The sequence below is a fragment of the Mus caroli genome, unplaced genomic scaffold, assembly GCF_978045245.1.
Source record: "Mus caroli unplaced genomic scaffold, Mus_caroli_1 scaffold_4, whole genome shotgun sequence".
Taxonomy (NCBI): Eukaryota; Metazoa; Chordata; class Mammalia; order Rodentia; family Muridae; genus Mus; species Mus caroli.
The window spans coordinates 154,866,610-154,887,717 of record NW_028227259.1 but is presented as its reverse complement, the minus strand read 5'-3'; the positions used below and the strand labels follow the sequence as shown (position 1 = coordinate 154,887,717).

General features: G+C 38.8%; 1 protein-coding gene across 5 annotated transcripts in view; it reads right to left on the bottom strand.

The window, feature by feature from the left end:
- The window catches only part of Pds5b (PDS5 cohesin associated factor B), a 134,834-nt gene that overhangs the window by 65,703 nt on the left and 48,023 nt on the right, over positions 1–21,108 (bottom strand). For 4 of the 5 annotated variants that reach the window (XM_085837481.1, XM_085837482.1, XM_085837483.1 and 1 more), the window contains exons 4-9: positions 20,984–21,070; positions 20,790–20,887; positions 19,992–20,118; positions 14,522–14,602; positions 6,551–6,691; positions 3,639–3,754 (exon numbers count right to left, since the gene is read on the bottom strand). In XM_085837481.1, coding sequence (XP_085693607.1) covers positions 3,639–3,754; positions 6,551–6,691; positions 14,522–14,602; positions 19,992–20,118; positions 20,790–20,887; positions 20,984–21,070 — 650 coding nt within the window. Of the gene's footprint in view, positions 1–3,638; positions 3,755–6,550; positions 6,692–13,706; positions 13,865–14,521; positions 14,603–19,991; positions 20,119–20,789; positions 20,888–20,983; positions 21,071–21,108 lie in introns of those variants that run through there. The other variant, XM_085837485.1, reaches the window with a different exon arrangement.

The following is a 21,108-nucleotide window of genomic DNA, read 5'->3' as shown; positions in this document are numbered from 1 at the left end:
TACTCTATGCTCAATTTATTTATCTATATAAAAGCTAAGCCTATATATATATATATATATATATATATATATATATAAGTATATACTCATATAGTGCTTTCCTGCGACTTAGGTACTCCTCATCTTTTTATTTTGATGTCAATTAGCAGGTACTTTTACTCCTACACCTGAGAAATTGACAGTCAGAGTTTGACACATGATTGCTTTGGGCACTGGGATTCAATTTTCTTAGCAAGATTATCTGATAGTGTTGGGACCCATTTTTGCCCTAGTTTGTGCTTTGAGGACAAACCCGAGCCTGGCTCCAGTTTCCATGGCCTTGTAGGAAAGCCTAAACCTGGCTCAAGTTTTGAGATCTGTCTCAGTCACTTCCGTATTGGGATGACTCACCAACACCTGCTTGGCTTTCCTCTGCCCTACCATTGCTGATGTAGAGCTTTGCCATTGGTCCTGTCTATCACCCCATACCCTCTGTCACCCTCCCCCGCCTCCTACGTCATCTTACCCCACCAAAAAATCCCCCTCCCTATGTTCCGAACTTATATAAGCAAGAGGTTGATGCCATAAAGTTGAGTTCCTGCTTTGATAGACTCCCGGCCTGGGAGTGTTTGTTTTGGGCCGTTAACACTCGCCATCCTGCTCAGCCCCGGAGAGACCCCAGTGGGACCAGGACCTCTCTCCTCTCACCTGGACCTGCCAGCAAGGAGCCGACATGATAGCACTGTATTCCTCCATTAGCATGCACATGACTTCTAATTGTCCCTTAATTATTAATGTCCAAAATCTATACACAGCAGCTCAAAGAACGCATAATCATGACTTTTAAATTTTGCTTAAGTGTCAATAGCATTAATGTCAAGGGTTTCCAGTCATTAAGTCTGTGTCTTCTGTAAAATCGAAAGACTCAAGTATTTTTATCACTTAACACCAAAAGAAACAATATCTAGTCTTACTAGATAGCTCAGCAGGTAAAAACACCTGTGAACCCGACAGCATAATTCAATCCTAGAATCCAGGAAAGCACAAGATGAAGCTCAGCAGCAACAGAACTGCCAAGCATGCACAAGACCCTGGTATAGCCCTCAGCACCCATAGCACCCCTCAAACAGCATGCTTTTAAAGAAACACATCTTCAAAGTCAGCAGTAGCACTTAAGATGCTCTTATCATGAAAAAATATTTGCTCCATGAAATACAACACTCTCCTAAGGCCCCTGGTAAGGATTGTTTCGAATCCAGGTCTCCAAGATTGCAACAATCATCATTTCTCAAATAAGCATGTAACTTGTGATTATAAAAAAAATATATCTGTTAAAATATTTTTAGCTCCCCAAGCCTTGTGGGGGATTTTGCTTTTGTGGTTTTGATTGAGATAGGCTCTCACTGTGTAATCTTGGCGAACCTGGAACTCACTATGTAGGCCAGGCTGGTGACCCTAGCACAGGGATTAAAGATGTGCATCACCACAACAGATTTAGAGGACTCTTCTTTGTTTTCCCCTATTGTGGTGGTGAGAATCAAAACCTGAGCCTTATACATGCTAGGTTAGAGTTCTGCCATGGACCTCCATTTCCAGTCAAAATTAAGTGATTTTTATTACTGTTAAGAGTTTTTATGTTGCTAAATTAAAAGTAGGAGCTACATTGGAACAGAAAGGTGATATATGCTTACAATAGGATTTTCTGAGCAAGCATTTTAATTGGATTGCTTAGCAAATCAAATTCCTGGTCTGAAAATAAAGCAAGAACCTACACAACCATATCAATGTACGTACACACACACACACACAAAGCATCCACGTCTGATTCTACCTGCTAGTAATTCAATGCCATCCTGAAGATCCACTCTGTGAAATTTGCACAACAAATCTTAAGATGCATCCCTTTCATTCAGCCACATACAATTTCTTAATTAAGTAAAAATGAACTTGAAACTGAGTTGCATTAGCTTAAACTGCTTAAATATTTTCTCTTATTGTCAAAAAAATCTTGAAATCAAAAACAAAATGTTTGCACTAATATCAAAGCTGTGAATTCTGATTGAAAATTTAAATATCAACAATAAGTAAAAAAGCATATACCCCCACAAAATTATAAAAATTAGACTATCTGGGCATGGTATTGTTCATCTCTAATCTCAGCACTCCCCGGGCAGAGGCAAACTGATCTCTGAGTTTGAGACCAGCCTGGTCTACAATGAGATCCCTGTTCTCCAAGAGAAGAGAAGAGAAGAGAAGAGAAGAGAAGAGAAGAGAAGAGAAGAGAAGAGAAGAGAGAAAGAGAAAGAGAGAAAAGTTACACTAAAAGATGAGATTTATTAAAACTACTGATACTCATCAAAAAAGAGGGGGCAATAATAGCAATGCAAATACTGAAACACAAAGAAAATAGGATTGAAGTCTTAAATCCTGTTTCTTCGTTAATGACTGCTTTTTGTTCTGAGCACAGTTTGAAAGAATAAAATCCTCCCTGATCAGGGTCAAAGTAGTTTCAGCTGGGATATCTACAGTGCTTTAGTATTTTTAAGGTCAAAGAGCTCTTTAGTAAAAGTAACGAACCTTTCCCACAGACAAGCAAAAAATATAAGCACACCAAGCATTTCAGGAGCTTCATGGGCCACACAAAGAACTGAAACCATCCTCCTCTAAGAAATACAAAAGCTGTGTTTGATGATACATGCTTACAACCCAGGCAAGAGAACCACCAAAGCCTCTGGAGAGGAGGCAAGGGAGGGGACAGGGAAGGCATGGTGCACCAGGCTGGTGTACAGGCTCTAGTCACCTGCTGCCTCTGCTCGGGAGTGCTAGAATTAACGATGAGTGAGCACCACCTCCTTCACCTACATCATCTGTTGTTAACTTCATTAGTACCCTTATCCATCCAATACCTCCAAATAATCTAATTAGATAATAGCTTTAGGGGGAGAAACTTCAAGCTGCACTTTCAATTACAATTATTGCTTTCATTATCATCTTATAGATGTGACAAGAACTATGAGATAGCTTATAAAATGCACCACTTTTCAAATATCACCAAAGACAAAATAAAATGAAAGACTATTCATTATCAGCATTAAAAACTACAAAATAGAAAATTTTTTTTTTGTTATTAGAATTTTTTTTTAATATTTTTTTATTACGTACTTTCCTCAATTACATTTCCAAAATAGAAAATTTTTATTTATTTGTTTTTCCCCTTCCTGTCTCCCGCTTGCTCCGGCCCATGGGTATTTTGTTTCCCATCACAGATGGTTGTGAGCCACCATGTGGTTGCTGGGATTTGAACTCAAGACCTCCAGAAGAGCAGTCAATGCTCTTAACCTCTGAGCTATCTCTCCAACCCTACTTATTATTTTTAAATCAGGGTTTCATGTGATCCAGACTGTTGCCAAGCAAGACCTTACACTTCTGATCCTCCTACCTCACTACACTAGGCTCATGTGGCGTTGGGACCCTGGGCACAAGAGGTAAGCACTCTACCAACTGAGTCATATCCCCATCCTGAAAACCCTTCATTCTTATGATTTTTGAGAACATAGCTTTAATGTGTAACACATTTTATAAAATAGAACTGCATTTAAAAAAAAAATAGAAACAGATATAAACATGCATTTTTTACAAACAGAAAAACCAAAATGTACCTGCCCAAGTAGCACTGCCAGAGGGGTTTGTTTTGAGAAGCCAATTCTGAATCCTTTGCCCCAAACATTTTTGCCAGTAGTTTAACAACCTGAAGGCGTTCTTCATTATCATTGCTCTAAAAAAACAAACAAAACAACAACAACAACAACAACAAAAAGACAATTTCTTTAAACTTGCAAGTAAACACTCAGAACATGACCTATTCCTAGGATTTCTCAGACCCTTCTGAATCCAGAATAGTAAAGTCTAACAAACAAGATAAAATGTTACAATAAATACTTTAATATCTCAAGTTATGCAATACTATGATGCGAAAATGTCTCCAGGTTCCTAGTAAATATTAAAAGGTCCTTTTACAATTCAGGTTAATTTCTACTTGGAGTGTATTTAAAAACCTACTCAGAATTCCTGAAAAGATATGATTTTTAAAGTCCAGACCCTGAAAGAAGTGAGACCTATGGTAGACAGAGAGCTCTATGTGTCTGTAGAACGAGTGAGTTTCCGTAACCATCAGACTCCTAGAGGAAGTTCAACAGTGTGAGGAGCACGGAGTGTGCAGCAAGCACAGCCCTGCACTTTTCCCTGATTGACAGGCACCCTGAAGAAGGAAACACTTGCAGTGTTGACTTTCTTACCACCAAATGACACAATGATTAAATGAACAACCAACTCAAATGCTAGACTTCCAGACAGTGCCACCATCAGGCCTATCCAACGGAGCCAAGTTCACGGTGCTACAGATGTCACTATTCAGATGTTTCTTAGGTTGGAAAGTAGTGCCTCAGGCTTGCAGTCTCTGAATATAACCTAACTGCAGGCAACTTGTTTCTTTGCTCCACAAATGAAAATTATGAAAGAGCCGGATGACTTCTATTCTGTGCCTTCTAACTGTGCTGTGTGTGCTCCATGAGAATACCTAGCTCCTTCTTAGGTCTATGTACTTCTTCATAGGTCTTCTTTTGAGTACTGTCTGCATCCCATCTGATTCTCACTGCATCTACTCTATAGTGGGTTGGCCTGAGGCTGCTTGAATTCTCATGTTAATGTGATGCCAAGTGAACCTCCTCCCCATTTTAACTGGGCAGTGGAGAGGTACTACTGGAGGCTCCAGAGCAGATGGCAGGTAGAGAAGGAGGAGAAAAAAGAGATGGAGGGAGAGGAAGCTGCCTTGGACCAGAAAATTGTGGCCAGGAGAAACAAACAGCAAGTAACAAGGGCCCTTATAGCTGGGGAATAAGTTAGTATAGTCCTAGATCTGCCCAATCTAGGCATATGGATTACAATGAAAAGTTCTGGGTTGTCTTTTATAAGAGTTTATGAGAATTGTGAAATCCAGCAACGCTAGACTCTTAAGAGAGCTTAGTTTACTCTCTTCCTCCCACACTACACAGTAAGTTGGCTGAAAGCAGGGATGATACTATACTTTTTTTTTTTTTTTTTTTTGGTTTTCGGAGACTGTAGCCCTCGCTGTCCTGGAATTCACTCTGCAGACCAGGCTGGCTTCAAATTCAAAAATCCGCCTGCCTCTGCCTCCCAAGTGCTAGGACTAAAGATGTGCACCACCACCACCCAGCTAGTTTACTTATTTTTATATTCCTCATAGTGTGTAGGAAAATGCAATTAGGATTTACTAAAGGAAAAACAAATTAACTAACAAGTAATGTTAGAAATGTTGATTTGTCAGTGTATACACAGAGAGAGAGAGATCCCTCTAGCCTCAGCATTCAAAAAGCAGAAACAGGCAGATCTCTGTGAGTTTGAAGCCAGTCTGATCTACAGAGTGAGTTCCAGGACAGCCAGGACTACACAGAGAAACCCTGTCTTGAAAAACAGAAGGGAGCTGGGCGTGGTGGTGCACGCCTTTGATCCCAGCACTTGGGAGGCAGAGGCAGGCTGATTTCTGAGTTCGAGGCCAGTCTGGTCTACAAAGTGAGTTCCAGGACAGCCAGGGCTACACAGAGAAACCCTATCTCAAAAAACCAAAAAAGAAAAAAAAGAAAAACAGAAGGGAGGAATGGAGAAGGAGGGAGGGAGGGAGGGAGGGAGGGAGGGAGGGAGGGAGGGAGGGAAGATAAATGTTGATAGTCTTGCCTCACCACAATTACTAACCATATTTGAAAGAAGATAGGAAGGCCAGTTAATCAAAGGGGTCACTTAAGAAATACATGAAAAAGAAAGTACTCTACTAAAATAAGTTACCCACTATTTAGTATGCTACCAATATAAACTACTTGTTTTATTTTGTTCTTTTCAAGTGATAGAAAAAATTTTTTAGAAATAAGAAAAATGATACAAGAAAATCATCTAACTTTTCTGGATTCTTTACTGGAATCCATCAAAAACTAGTAATTATAACTAGCTGGCTTTAATCTTGTAATGATTTGGGGAAGAAACTATACTCCCTAATTCTTCAAATGAAACTCAATTTATAGCATCATTTAATGTCAAAGGAATAGAGACATGCTAAAAAAAATTAACAGATGTTTCACTACTGAAAGGAAACTGAAAGCACAGACAGCTATGTAATACAAAAAAGAAAAACATATCACAGTATAGATGAGTTCTAGACTACTTTTAATGCCCAATTAAAAAGTCACAGAGACTGCTAGAAACTGTGCTTTGAGAATAAGAAGCTAAATGCTCACCTCACCCCAAGCACTGTCGGGGAAGCACGCAGAGGACGATGCCCTCCTGCTGGTCATGCTTTAAGTGGAATTCACTAACAAGATGTCTACTTTTACCTTGGTAGGTATCTCTCCAAGCACGAGAGACCCAGAGATAGGCAGCAGCAGCAACAACAACATTCTTTCTCATGTTGGATTCAGTAAACTAACTTTAAGAATTAAAAAACAACAAGCAATGCTCTTCATTGAATTCACTGATATAGTTGTAATATTTTTACAATAGTTACCTTTAATTTAAACTCAAGCTGGGGCAGAACAGAAAGCAGCAAATGGCTGTCAATGTTGTAGAGTTCCAAGATCAAATCAAAGACATGCTCAGACAAATCACTGATAGACGTTTTCCCAAGCATCAGAACCTGGTTAAAAAACTGTTAAGAAGAAAATCTAGCATTAAAAGAAATACCATAGATAAGCTGTCAAGTTTTGATTATTATTTTATTAAAATTTTTCTTATTATAAATGAAGTCAAACAAGCAACACAGAAACATTTTCCATTTGGGAAACCACTATCAGATAATCTATATTGATTCACTAATGATCAATATCAGCAAACACCCTTACCATCCAAATGTTTTATTCCTCCACTAAAATACTCAACTATATTCTGACTGATACTGGTGTCAACTCAAATGCTAAAATATTACTTCTGGGGCTATCATTGAAGAAGCTTTTAGAAAAGACGTGAATCCACAGCAGCAGTGGGATGTTAGTGTCCATGGGGGAGGCATCTGCAAAGGCAGAACAGAGGTGGCTCCTCCTTCCTTTCTGGAAACAAGGTGCCCATTCCTCCCCTGACCTTGGACATCACAACTCTAGGTTCTCCAGGCTCTGGGCACAAAGATTTGCACAAGCAACCAACATCTGTGTTCTCCAGCCTTGGATGTGTACTGAGAGTTAAGCAATCAGCTTCCCTGACTCTCCAGCTTGCAGTCTATCATAGGACTTTGTCAGTCTTCATAATAGCATGAGCCAACTGGAGTAAATTTCCTCATAAACATGAATGCATACACATATACATACTCTTACACGTTATCAGTTCTTCTCTTAAGAACCCTGAGATGATATTAATCACCTCATTAGATAAATTATTTTTTAATCTTTTTTTTAATTAGGTTCATTTACATTTCCAATGCTATCCCAAAAGTCCCCCATACCCTCCCTCCCACTCCCCTACCCACCCACTCCCTCTTCTTGGCCCTGGCGTTCCCCTGTACTGAGGCATATAAAGTTTGCAAGACTGATGGGCCTCTCTTTCCAATGATGGTCGACTAGGCCATCTTCTGATAAGTATGCAGCTAGAAACCCGAGCTCTGGGGGGTACTGGTTAGTTCATATTGTTGTTCCACCTATAGGATTGCAGACCCCTTTAGCTCCTTGGGTACTTTCTCTAGCTCCTCCATTGGGGGCCCTGTGATCCATCAAATAGCTGACTGTAAGCATCCACTTCTGTGTTTGCTAGGCCCCGGTATAGCCTCACAAGAGACAGCTATATCTGGGTCGGCAGACACCCCCAAGGTCCCTAGAGGACTCTCCACACGATCTTAGGACCTCTGGTGAGTGGAACACAACTTCTGTTCCAATCCAATCGCGCGGGACCTGAGACAGCATTAGGAAAGCAGAAAACCGGCCTGACCAGGGTCACAAGTCCCTTCCGGTCTGCACCAGCACCGGGTCACCTGGGCACAGAGTCGGTGGACACTCCCAAGGTCCCTAGAGGACAGCTTCTGAGGCAGACCCCGTTTCGGGCTTCAGACATCTGGGCACCTTCCCTGCCAGAGGAGAGGTGTCCGCCCTGCCCGGGAGGGCTTTGCTGGAGCACCTGGGGGAGCCATCTTGGTTCCCGGATCCCTCCGAGACTAGTCTGCGCAGGTGAGAGTGTGGACTACAGAAGCTAACAGCTTCTGTGACAGGCTGAAGCAACACAGCTTCTGGGATAGGTCCTGTTTTGGACCCTCATCTTCTGCCAGGAGGCAGGTCCGAACGCCAGATATCTGTGCACCTTCCTGTAAGAGGAGAGCTTGCCTGCAGAGAGTACTCTGACCACTGAAACTCAGAGGAGAGAGCTAGTCTCCCAGGTCTGCTGATAGAGGCTAAGAGAATCATGAGAGGAACAATCTCTAACCAGAGGCAACTATAACAACTAACTCTAGATTACCAGATGGCGAAAGGCAAACCTAAGAATCTTACTAACAGAAATCAAGACCACTCACCATCATTAGAACCCAGCACTCCCACCTCACCCAGTCCCAGGCACCCCAACACACCTGAAAAGCTAGACCCGGATTTAAAAGCACATCTCATGATGATGGTAGAGGACATCAAGAAGGACTTTAATAACTCACTTAAAGAAATACAGGAGAACACTGCTAAAGAGTTACAAGTCCTTAAAGAAAAACAGGAAAACACATCCAAACAGGTGATGGAAATGAACAAAACAATACTAGACCTAAAAAGGGAAGTAGACACAATAAAGAAAATCCAAAGTGAGGCAATGCTGGAGATAGAAACCCTAGGAAAGAAATCTGGAACCATAGATGCGAGCATCAGCAACAGAATACAAGAGACAGAAGAGAGAATCTTAAGATAAATTTCTTAATGACAAGAGATCTTGTTTACATTAGCATAAAGGAAATTACAACATTTAAAATAAAGCTTTCTTAACCTTCAGGGTATTGCTTAACTACGTTTCAACTGCATAGCTTTATATTTTTAATATAAAATGTCTTTCTAGTCCTTTTCATCTTCCTTTATACTATGATAAACAATGTGTACATTTACAAAGTTTGCAACAATAATTAAAATCCAACCAAGTGTTGGCAGTGGCTTTTAATTTCCAAGCCACACCACTCATCATGTTACAACTCAAGTGAGTAAAAATCCCAGGGAAAATGACCAAGCTCCTTTCTATGTAAATTCTTTCAAAAATGGATCCAGGTGTGGTGGTGCATGTCTTTAGTCCTAAAACTGTCTCTGAAGGAGACAGTAGCAGAGGGAGGCAGATCTCCATGAGTTCAAGGCTAGCCTGGCCCACAGAGAAAGTACCAGGCAAGAGAGGATACACAGGGAAGCTCTGTCTCAAAAAATTTAAAATAAATTTTAAGAACTCCTAAAAATGTATAAAATTAACCCAGAATATATATCACACATTCTTAGCAGCCTCCTATGTCTCCTTGGAGATAGATTTAAGGATTCGGGCAGGTGCTCTGACTGCCTCTAGAGGTTAACATGTAATTTGCTTCTCTTGTATTCTAAAGGTACAAAGACTGAGACCTCATTCTTCCTTTGGCCTACTTCTAGCTCCTGGCTTTATAAATAAAGACTATGAACACTGTGAACTACCTAGCCAAAAAATGAGGACCACTGAGGAAGAAAGGAGATGATGATCAAATCCCTGCAAGAAATTTCCTGTGGTGGCTTGAGTAAGAATGGCCCCATAGGCTCTTGCGTGTGTTTGTGTGTGTGTGTGTGTACACGGAGCGCTACCAAGGAAGGAAACCTTTTTGAGAAAATTAGAAAGATCAGGAAATGTGGTCTTGTTGGAAGAAGTGTGTCACTGGGGGTAGACTCTGAGGTTTCAAAAGCCCAAGCCAAGTCCAGTGTATCCCTCTGCTACTGCCTGGGATGAAAATGTTGCTCTCAGCTACTTCTCCAGCATCATGCTTGCTACCATGTTCTCACCATGCTAAGAATGAACTAAACCTCAGAAACTGTAAGCAAGCTCCCAATTAAATGTTTTTGGGTTTGTTTTTTTAAATACAGGTTGCCTTGGCTAATGTCTCTTCAAAGAAATCTAATAGTGACTTACACAATCCAGAGAATGAAAACTTTTTTTTTGTAGACAGGGTTTCTCTGTGTAGCCCTGGCTGTCCTGAAACTCACTTTGTAGACCAGGCTGGCCTAGAACTCAGAAATCCGCCTGCTTCTGCCTCCCGAGTGCTGGGATTAAAGGCGTGTGCCATCACGCCTGACAACATTTTTTAAAAAGTACAAATTTCCCTTCTTTATTAATATTCTAAAACAACTTGATTTTTTTCTAGTCGACAATTTTTTAGAAAAGAAATGTCAAGATATCAAGATGTTAAATTCTAGATCAAATTGAAATGTGTCTTTAAAATTTGTACATATAAATGTTTTCCTCTTTATAAAACAATAGTAAGGAGACTGGAGAGATGGCCAAGCGATTAAGAGCATGCTTGGCCCACAGGAAGTGGCACTATTAGGAGGTGAGGCCTTGTTGGAGGTAGTCACTGTGGGGTGGCTTTGAAGTCTTATGCTCAAGCCCCATCCAGTGTGGAAGAGACCCTACTTCTGGCTGACTGCAGAAGACAGTCTTCTCCTGGTTGCCTTCAAATCAAGATAGATGTAGAACTCTCCGCTCCTCTAGCATCATGTCTGCCTGCACGCTGCCATGCCTCCCACTGTGTGTGCACGCGTGTGCGTGTGTGAATACGAGAGAGGAAACAAGGAAACAAGAGGGTAATCAGAGAGTATAGGCTGAACTACACTCACAACACCATGAGTGCAGGAGACTATCTGGAGGGAATTTCTGAAAGGAGACAAAGGCTGTGAAGGACAGATGAAGAAGTATAGTGAGGGGTATTACTATGAAGAAGGCACTGGAATGTATGAAAATGTTATAAAGGAACCCATTATTTATCACAATAACTAAAAATGATTTTTTTAAAAAGCAAAAGGAACTGTAAAAGAAAATATTAGAAATTCACTGAACATCTCTGGAAAAATGGTGACCAAATGAGTCTGACACAGTGCCAGTACACAGTGGGCCTTTACTATATAATCTTTAAAAATGAATAAATAGGTAACAGTTACTCTTATACAAATATAAAGCAACTAAGACTTCCATAATATATTAAAATTTAATAGAAGCAACATGTAAGTTTGACTAAAATAGTATCTTCCAAAAATACCAAAAAATGTTTGATAATGGGTAAGTTAAAATTCATCAGCACTTGTATCAGCATGAGAGCAGTGAGCAGTAAAAGTACTTGTAAGCCTAAATGAAAACCTAGTTAAACATAATTACAAAAACCATTTCATTTAAGTAACATTTCTTTTCTTCCAAGGACTGACCCCAGTTTACATATGCAAAAACAAACACTCATTAAGATTAAGCAACATAAAGATTTTTTTTATTTGTTTCAACAAGGATCTTTTTAGTTCAACACGGTAATTTTGAACTATACTCTAATATGTGTTACTAAAAAGATCTGATAAAAATATTACTAAAAAGTAATAAATTTAAGAAATTTCTGAATTGTTACTGTGTATGTTTTCTCTTCTAAGTTCTCTTTTAGAAACTGTCTTGGAGGGAGGGACAAGAGCAATTCCCAATGACTTCATTATTGACTCTCAAATAAAGCAAGGAATCAAAACAAAGGGAAACATAGCCATGGCCTGCAGTGCTGAGAGACGGGTCAGTGGGCAAGGTGCATGCTGTGCAACCTCGAGGAGGTAGGCATGAATACCCAGCAGCTATGGGTCCTGTGGCATGTACCTATAAAAGCAGTGATGGGGAGGTAGCAATGGAAGAACCCTGATGGCTAAGTGGACAGCCAGGCTCACCCAACTGTCACTCTCCAGGTCCTATAAGAAACCCTGCCTTAAAAATGAATACTTAAAAAAAAAAGCCGGGCGTGGTGGCGCACGCCTTTAATCCCAGCACTCGGGAGGCAGAGGCAGGCGGATTTCTGAGTTCGAGGCCAGCCTGGTCTACAAAGTGAGTGCCAGGACAGCCAGGACTACACAGAGAAACCCTGTCTCGAAAAACCAAAAAAAAAAAAAAAAAAAAAAATGAATACTTTTGGCCGGGCGTGGTGGCGCACACCTTTAATCCCAGCACTCGGGAGGCAGAGGCAGGCGGATTTCTGAGTTCGAGGCCAGCCTGGTCTACAAAGTGAGTTCCAGGACAGCCAGGGCTACACAGAGAAACCCTGTCTCGAAAAACCAAAAAAAAAAAAAAAAAAAAAAAAAAAAAAAAAAAGAATACTTTTTAAGAGGTAGAGAGCTATTGAAGATGACACCCAACATCAAGGCAATGTGCATACACCATGCACAACATCTCCATATGGGTGGGCATATACGATATATGCACGAATACAATGCACATGTACATTTTGTGTAGTTGCGCACAGGCAGGCAGGCAAGCAGGCAGGCAGACAGACATTGTGCAGGCCCACACAGAGAGACAGACAGACAGTTAGACAGACACACACACACATACACACACACACACACACATACACACAAAATAGAAAGACTTTTAAGGATAATCGAAAACGTACCAAAAAAAAAAAAAAAAGCCGGGCATGGTGGCGCACACCTTTAATCCCAGCACTCAGGAGGCAGAGGCAGGAGGATTTCTGAGTTCGAGGCCAGCCTGGTCTACAGAGTGAGTTCCAGGACAGCCAGGGCTATACAGAGAAACCTTGCCTCAAAAAACCAAAAAAAAAAAAAAAAAAAAAAAAAAGTACCAAAAATAAGTATGTAACTGAACATAGACTAGGGGTGATATATAGGTCTACTGCCCTTTGCCCACCCCCAAATTCTAAAGAGGACAACAAAACTATGGGCATGTGGGAGAGATCATCTAGTTCTATAAGCAGGAACAGCAGGAAATTAATGTAACAGGAGAGTGTTTTTACATTTATTTATCTGAGATTGCTCAAAATTTGCCTTGGGCCTTTTGCTTATTGTTCACTACCTTTCAAACACACCTCCAAATTCAAAGACTAGCATTACCAACTTAAATCATACAGTCCCAGTAAGCATCATTTTACTCATTTTCCTTTAATTAGTCAAATATTTATTTTCCTAAATCTTAGGAAAAGGGATCAAAACACATCTCACTTGGAGTTATTGGCTTAAATACAGGACCCCAGCTAGGGCTCACCCAGTTTACTAGACCACAAATGGAAATTGTCACTCAAGCACTTGAAATGAGCAAAGCTGAAGTATAATTACAAAGCCTAGGTCTGGGTCTGCATCCCTGGAGTCCAATAAAACCAGTAAAGTCAATAATGACAAACGCAATTCAACCAATTAATGTCAAGCAATACCCATGAGTGAAAAACTGTGAACAAATTTTGGGTCACACAGACAGCCCTGGGCTATTAAGTCATAGCATTAATTCTGTGATTTTGAAAGTTCACCATCAAAATAAATTTTATTTTTCCGACGTGTCACATGCTAGAACTCTTTGAGATCAGAACCAAAAGCAGGATTTCCATGGCTGTCTTCTAGTGCATGTTACTTTTCATGGCATGTCTTTTAAAACTAGAGCTTAAAACTTTTATGCAATACAAAAAATTCTCTTTCAATAAACTTTGGATTAGTAACATACATATAAATAAAAGACTGTCTCACTTTTCTCAAGCAGACAGATTTACATCCTTCTAGCTGCTTGGAGGCAGGTGAGAACAGAAGGCAAGTAGAAAGAACTGTTCCCCAAGTCCAGGGCTATCATTAACACTGAACTCTAGACTTGTGCTCCAAGAGGCAGTCACCATTCACATACAGCATGATATGGATGGTGCCACCTGCAGTGACACAGCTAAAGAACTGTGGAGAGAAAATAAAGCTTAATATAAGTGACATGGCTAAGGAACTGTTTCTTCTAAAATAAATACAAGATAGTCACTCATAAGTAGGGTGATATTTAAAAGGGTTCATGTCACTGCCAATCTCCCTCTTCCTCAGAAAAGGCCTATTTATAGAAATCTCTCTTGGGGATAGCAATACATAAGGACTTCCACAAAACTGCTACTGCGGTCATGCCTGCCTTTAATTTCTAGGTCCTAATATTGGTTCATACCATCCTACTGCACAAATCAATTTCATCTCCAAAAAAATGTAAGCGATGTCTCTGAATATTACAAAGTGCCATACGTTTTATCTAATTACCTTTTAACTCAACTGCTAACATTAGAAACTATTTTACTAAAGGGGGGGGGGGGCTGTTGTCTCTAGGAACCTGAAACAAATAAATAAAGGCACAGACAAGAGTTAGCCTTCTCAAAAATATTAAACAAAAGAAACTTTAGGAGAGGAGAATGGAAATCCAACTCTCACTGGATAAACAGCAACAGAAACTTAAGCAGTGTGAGCCACTTGCTAAGATTTGCTTCCAACAGTCTTTAAATTCTAAACTTAATCCTTCTAAAATCAACTGTGACACTTACATTGGTAATATATGGTTCAATAGCTTGAGCAGTCCTCTTCAGCAAAGCCTTTGCCAAATCATATGCTTGCTTGTTTAAGTTCTGGAAAACACAAATATGGCATTTGTATTATATATGTTTACATAACTAGCCATGTCTGTTAGCCTGCAGAAGTAGGGATCACATCCAGTTTACTACTGTGAGCTTCCTCGGCTCTACCACGGAACATAACTCTAGCCCTGTACTTCAACTTAGGAAAAGCAAAATATTATTTGTATTTTAAAAGCTACTCTTGAGTAAATGGAATGAAAGACATATCCAAAAAAGAAAGAAGGTAAAGTGACTTTTCGTAGAAAAATCAGGCCTATTAGATCGTAAGATCTCTTCCCAGCAAAAATAACTACATTCCTTTCAGATCTCCTTCATAATAGATTGACCATATAGAAATGGTCAAACAATGTTTATTAGATAAAAGAAGTAGTCATCCTAAATATCCTCCCCAATTCAAATGATACAGATGAATACAAATACAGTCTGTTACATGGTAAGTCCAGAAAAACCAAAGCATCAAAAGAGGGCTGACTGCATCTTGGAGTGACAGCTCAGGGATAAAAGCACTTATTAACCTTTCAGAAAACCCAAGTTCCCAACACCCACATCAGTTAGCTCATAACCCTTAACTTCAGCACCAGGAAAACTTGTGCTCTCATCTAATCTCTACACACACACACACACACACACACACACACACACACACACACACTTTTTTGTGACTTGGTTTGTGTGGAGTCCACTTCAGAGTTAGATCTTTGCCTGTAATGTTTCTGTATAGTATGAGTAATCTGAATTTATTTTTCATATCGGTAGTCAACTACCTTAACACAACTGATAGTTGATTATCTCCTAATGATTTGTAGTACATTCTAAGCTTCTAAAATAACTATGCATCCAATTATAAACCTACCATTACTTTCAGATATCCTTTTGTCCATATTACCTAATTATAAATGAAAGACTTCAAAACTCTCTTAACAACAAGTCCCCACTTCTTTATTCTTCTTCAAAATTATTTGGCTGTTATGAGCCATTTGATCCTTTGTGTGAATTTTAGATTCCATTTGTCAAATTTTCTGCTCTATTTCATTAGATCCATATGCAGAAAACTGAAGTCATCATGACATTGTCTCAGTTTATTAAGCCTTCTTCTGTGCTCTGTCAGCCAGCTACAATGCTTTGACACAAAGGTAATGTATAAACCATAAGGTAACATGTTAACCTGCTAAGTGTATCCTAAGTGTTAAGGTTACAAATGAAAATTGGTTTCTGCATATTTCTATCAGTCTTAAACCTACCACATTTAGAGTCTTCTCTGATTTTTCTGGGTACTGTTGTACTTCTCTGAACAATATCATTTGAAAATATTTTCAAGGCTTTTTATCTTTCTAATCTTTGAGAATATTAGTCCATCTTTGTGTATCTAAAAACAAAGCCAATTTGGTTGTTAACAGTGTTACTTTATGCCACTCTGGAAGTGACTACTTTAACTTTTTTTACTGAAGTTGCAAGTCAGTTTTGTACAAAGAAACCCCTGCATCTGTTCTTGTGTGTTTAGCTCTTACAAGTTTCCTCAGGAATCTGTGACTCCCTCTCTTTTCACATACAGTACTGAGTTGACACACTCTCTCCCTTTCCTATACTTTGGAATTCTGGGGATTATTCATTAGACTGTTTGTCTCCTTTAATAGTCAATGGAAGTCTTCTCAAGTCTGATTAGCTTGGGTTCTTTTATTGTTTAAACTTTGTTGTTGTTGCTGCTGCTGCTATCATTGTTGCCTACATATTCTAAGTATTTTCAAGATTTACTAATTTTTTTATTGCTTAATGCATTGGGCAATTGAGAGTTTTCTGAGAATTAGTTTAGTCTAATTTCAAATGTATTCACAGAGATTATCATTCATGAAACTGTCCTTTAATGGTCTCATATTTCTTGTTCGTTTTAACTATATATCTATTTCACCCATTCTTTGATTCAATTTGCTATAATTTTGCATAGTTTTCAAATTACAAATTGAAGTTTTCAAGTAATGTTACTGTTTTCTTATTTCATTTGTATCTACTTGACTGATTTTATTTTGCTTTATATTTTATTCTGATGTTTTATGACTTCTTGCACCAGAAAGGTGTCATTACAATTTATCAAATTAATGATGCTTGACATTAAGCTTGTAGTATTATGTTTCAAATACTCAGTATTTCTATAAACCCTTGGTCTGAACTTTAAATTGACATAAATAGTGAATGTTTCATTCTCTTCCTAACTCATCAATTTCTGCTTTAGGCATTATATAGTAATAACCATGCCTTTACCCCCAATAGACTATATGAGGGCTCAAGGTAAAGATCAATTGGTAGAGTGTATCTGCCTAACGTGGGAATGTCCAGGTTAGACCCCAGCACTATATAACTGAGTATGGTAACACATACCTGTAGGAGCACTCAAGAGGTGAAGACGGGGGCAGTGGTGGCGCACGCCTTTAATCCCAGCACTTGGGAGGCAGAGGCAGGCAGATTTCTGAGTTTGAGGCCTGCCTGGTCTACAGAGTGAGTTCCAGGACAGCCGGGGCTATACAGAGAAACCCTGTCTCGAACTCCCCCCACCCCCCAAAAAGAGGTGAAGACAAAATAATAAAAACCTCAAGGTTATCTTCAGTTACAAAATGAGTCTGAAGCCAGTCTGGAGTACATGAGGTGTCCTGTCTCAAAAACCTACTATGTATAATATCTTGTGTGCATGAATGGACACACATGTTCTAGACAGGAAGGAGTAACATACACATATGTATGTATACACAAGAGGCAAGAGGACAACCTAAGGGTATCACTCCTTCCACACCAACCACATTTCTTCTTTCTTCTCCATTTTTTTCTTCAGCAGGCTGGGCTAGCTGATCCATATGTCACCAACACTCCAGCACCAAGAAAGACTACAAGAACACAATACTACATGTGGCTTTTTTTAGTGAGTTTGGGAGACTAGCTATGGACCTGTCAATAATATTAATATAATTTAACTTTCTTGTTTTTTAGTTTGTAGTTGCCTGTCAAGTCTTTCTCAGTCTTTCCATGGCTGTATTTTAGGTGTTTCTCTTAACATCAACAAACTGGATTATCTCCAGCCTAATGTGACAAACTATGTGATGGGGTAAACTCAAGTCATTTACATTACTGCCAATCTTCTCTTAAAATTCTAAGAATACACTGCAGCCCACAGTCAACCTAAAGCCCACATCTCACTCCTAAGAAGCTTCTCTCCTAAATGTCATTTTATATGTCCAGTTATTGTGAGTTTTCAACTATTATTTTTATTCTATTTTATTTATCTGGAGAGTGTGTGGTGTGTGTGAACAAGCCACTGCAAACATGTGATAGTCAAAGGACAATTTCCAGTAATGGTTCTCTCCTGTGGGCCCCAGGGATCATACTCTAGGTCACCAGGCTTTTATACTGAGCATCTTCAGTGGTCTTAACTCTTACTTTGATGCCCTTAATTTAAAATATACTGTATCTTTAATCCACTTAAGCTTTGTTTGACTATGTTATTCAGTTCAAAAGTGTTCACTAAAGTATAAAGAACTACAATTTTACAAATGACTGAAAGGAGAAAGTCCCCCAACCCAAACTATTCCCTTTAACCTAAGCAGACTAAGGATTAAACTGTAAGGGGCTAATGAGAAGACTCCAGCTCATCTCAGAGATGTCAGATCTCAGCATTCTTGTTCTTACAAGTGTCTGTGCAGTGGGCCAAGGAAAATAGGCCTCAGGAAGTACCATTTGTGTATAGTGTTACTTAAGTGGTGCTAGGAATTAAACTTAGGACCTCACACAGGCTAGGCAAACTGAGCTACCACGGAACTATACAATATAGCCCAAAAAGTGCTTATTTATTTTTCCTTACAAATGGATTTTTTCATGATACTGATCCTCATACCAAACCACAGACAGTTAAAGGCTTGAGACAAAAGACCAAGCTCCCTGGTGGGTCGCCTAAGAGTGTGCCCCTTATCAGAATTTACAGTTGTTTCAAATGATCATGTAACAGGAATCCTAACAATGTGGGCCCTAGAGACAAAGGAGGTACTCTGCACCTCAGGAAGATGTGCAATGTGTGTGAGGAGTATACATTATGTTCCCATGGGGACTAATCTCTACTCTACCTCCTGCCTTCCTTCTCATGGTTGTTATCAGTGACAGGTATATAGCTGAAAGAGACAAATCAGACACCTGAATAGCAACAGACTAGACAGAGGCAATCAGACCCCATATCAACACCTCTGATTTTTCATCTAATAAATATATCATCTGAACTTTTGAGATCTAATCTTAATTTATTGTTGATCCTGTTTACTCTCAGCATTAACAGATTTCCTATATATTTTAAATAATAAATTAAAAATTCATTTCCAATGAAGGATTATTTATAGCAATATAATCTAAGACTAAAACACTATATGCTACAGAATCCTTAAATTTAAACAGAGAAAGAATTTAAACAAATAATTGTTTATACCAGTACTTTCTATGTTCCTCTCTTGAAACTCAGCCCCTTCTCAATCATTCAACTGTCATTCCAACTGCTAACCAGATTCAGACATTTTCAAAAGTCAATACATTCATACATATACAGGGGAAATGAACACACTTCAGGCAGAATCACTCATCACTAACGTCTTTGTCTCTATATTATCCCAACTTTTCGGCTAAGGTCCCAACTGGATCTATGTGGCAACACATAAATTATATAGCAGTGTCTAAGCAGCTATTAACCTACTCCTGTATAAAGTGGTGGGTTTCAGCACCAGAAAAATGAGAATATGACCTCTCCAAGATATGGCTGAGGGGAAAGTTTTTACTGTAGATGCTTGGGAAGCATAGCCAGAGGCATCTGGATGAGTCCAGAGCAGGGAGAACGTAGTCTGCTGAACATGATCAGCAGAATGGACCAGGTCAAGAGAAGAGGGAGGAGGAAGCTAGGAGACAAAAAAAGCACAAAGAGCACATGGTCAACATGGTAAGGCTATTAATGAGATGCTTGGGGCGGAGAGGGGGTGGGGAGGACGGTGAGAAGAGCCAGGGTGCAGCTGAGAGAGCTGGGGAAAACAGCATCCACTTTAGTACACCAACAAGCACCATAGTCTTTAGTCCCAATTTCTTTTGGATCTGAGAACAGTGAGAAATGCACCCTATACAAAACTCACTGACCACAAATATTTTATCACATGAATTAAACCAATTCTTTTTTCTTCATTCAATTGTTGACTAAGAAATGTAAGGAGTTCTGTCATATCTTAAACAAGTATCTTAATAGTATTCAATCAGTAAAGTCTACAAAACTAAGATTAAAGAAGTAAACTAAGATTAATAATAACATAAAAATAAATTCTTTTTTTTAATAAATTCTTAATTAAATAGGGTCTAGACACATTTCACATACCTTATGAGCAGGTACCAGATTTACTAAAACTGTATCTAAGAGCTCCTGAGATACTGTATCACCTTCACAAATGATAGAGCTCATGAGGTCCACCATGTGCATATGAACTTTCTGATTGTGGCCATTGCTGTAACCCAAAACAGTTATTTTATTTCAACTGAGATAGATGCGGTAGAAGTAAATAAACATTGTACTTTATGAAAGTGGTGAGATAAATCTGTACTACTGTCAAGCTTCTTTCTCTCTGGTCTTACAATAATAAAAATGTATTTTTAAACTATATTACTAAATTACTTTCCCCTAATTTTAGCCATTCTTACCACCAAAGTAATTAAATGAAATGCAATCTTAGTTTCTTAAATTTTAAAATCCTATTAAATTTTATAGATAAACAAAAATTTCCAACAACACGATATATTAAAAAGTCAAAATAAGCCAGATGTGATGGTGCATGCCATTGATCTCAGCAACTGGGAAGCAGAAGCAGGCTCTGTGAGTCTCAGGCCAGCCTGGTTTGCGTAGAGTTCTAGCACAGCCAGAGTTCATGGGGAAACCATCTCAATGACAACAAAAAGTTAACATAATATGTAATCAGAAAGAATATAATCCAAAAACTTAGTCTAATTTGCTCTTCTAACAAATACATAATAATAAATTCTATTCATTTAGAACTATATAGAGAATAATTGTAAGTTAATTTATAATCCTAAGGCAATATTTATAACAAGTTTATGTGAATTCACAGTAAACAGAAAAGCTTTACAATTAAAAAGAAATGTTATTTAAAAATCAACTTACTTTATAACTGAGAATAATGTTCTGTAAAGTTGAGTAAAGATTTCATTGCTATCTTCTAACTCAAAGCATATGTTATATGATTTAACCCATGCAATGTTCTAGAAGAAAGAAGTAGGGAAAAGGTAAATATACTAGTTGCTAAAAGTATATAAGAACAAAAAAGAAATCAACTCAAGTAATAATGTATTGCTTACCTCGAGTAAATAAAAATACCTATTAAATTGAGGGCTCTTTGTATCTTCTAGTCCCTTTAGTTGCCTTGTTATAAACATAAATATATCCTTTAAAAAATAAAACAAGGTTTTGCTTAGATTGTGAA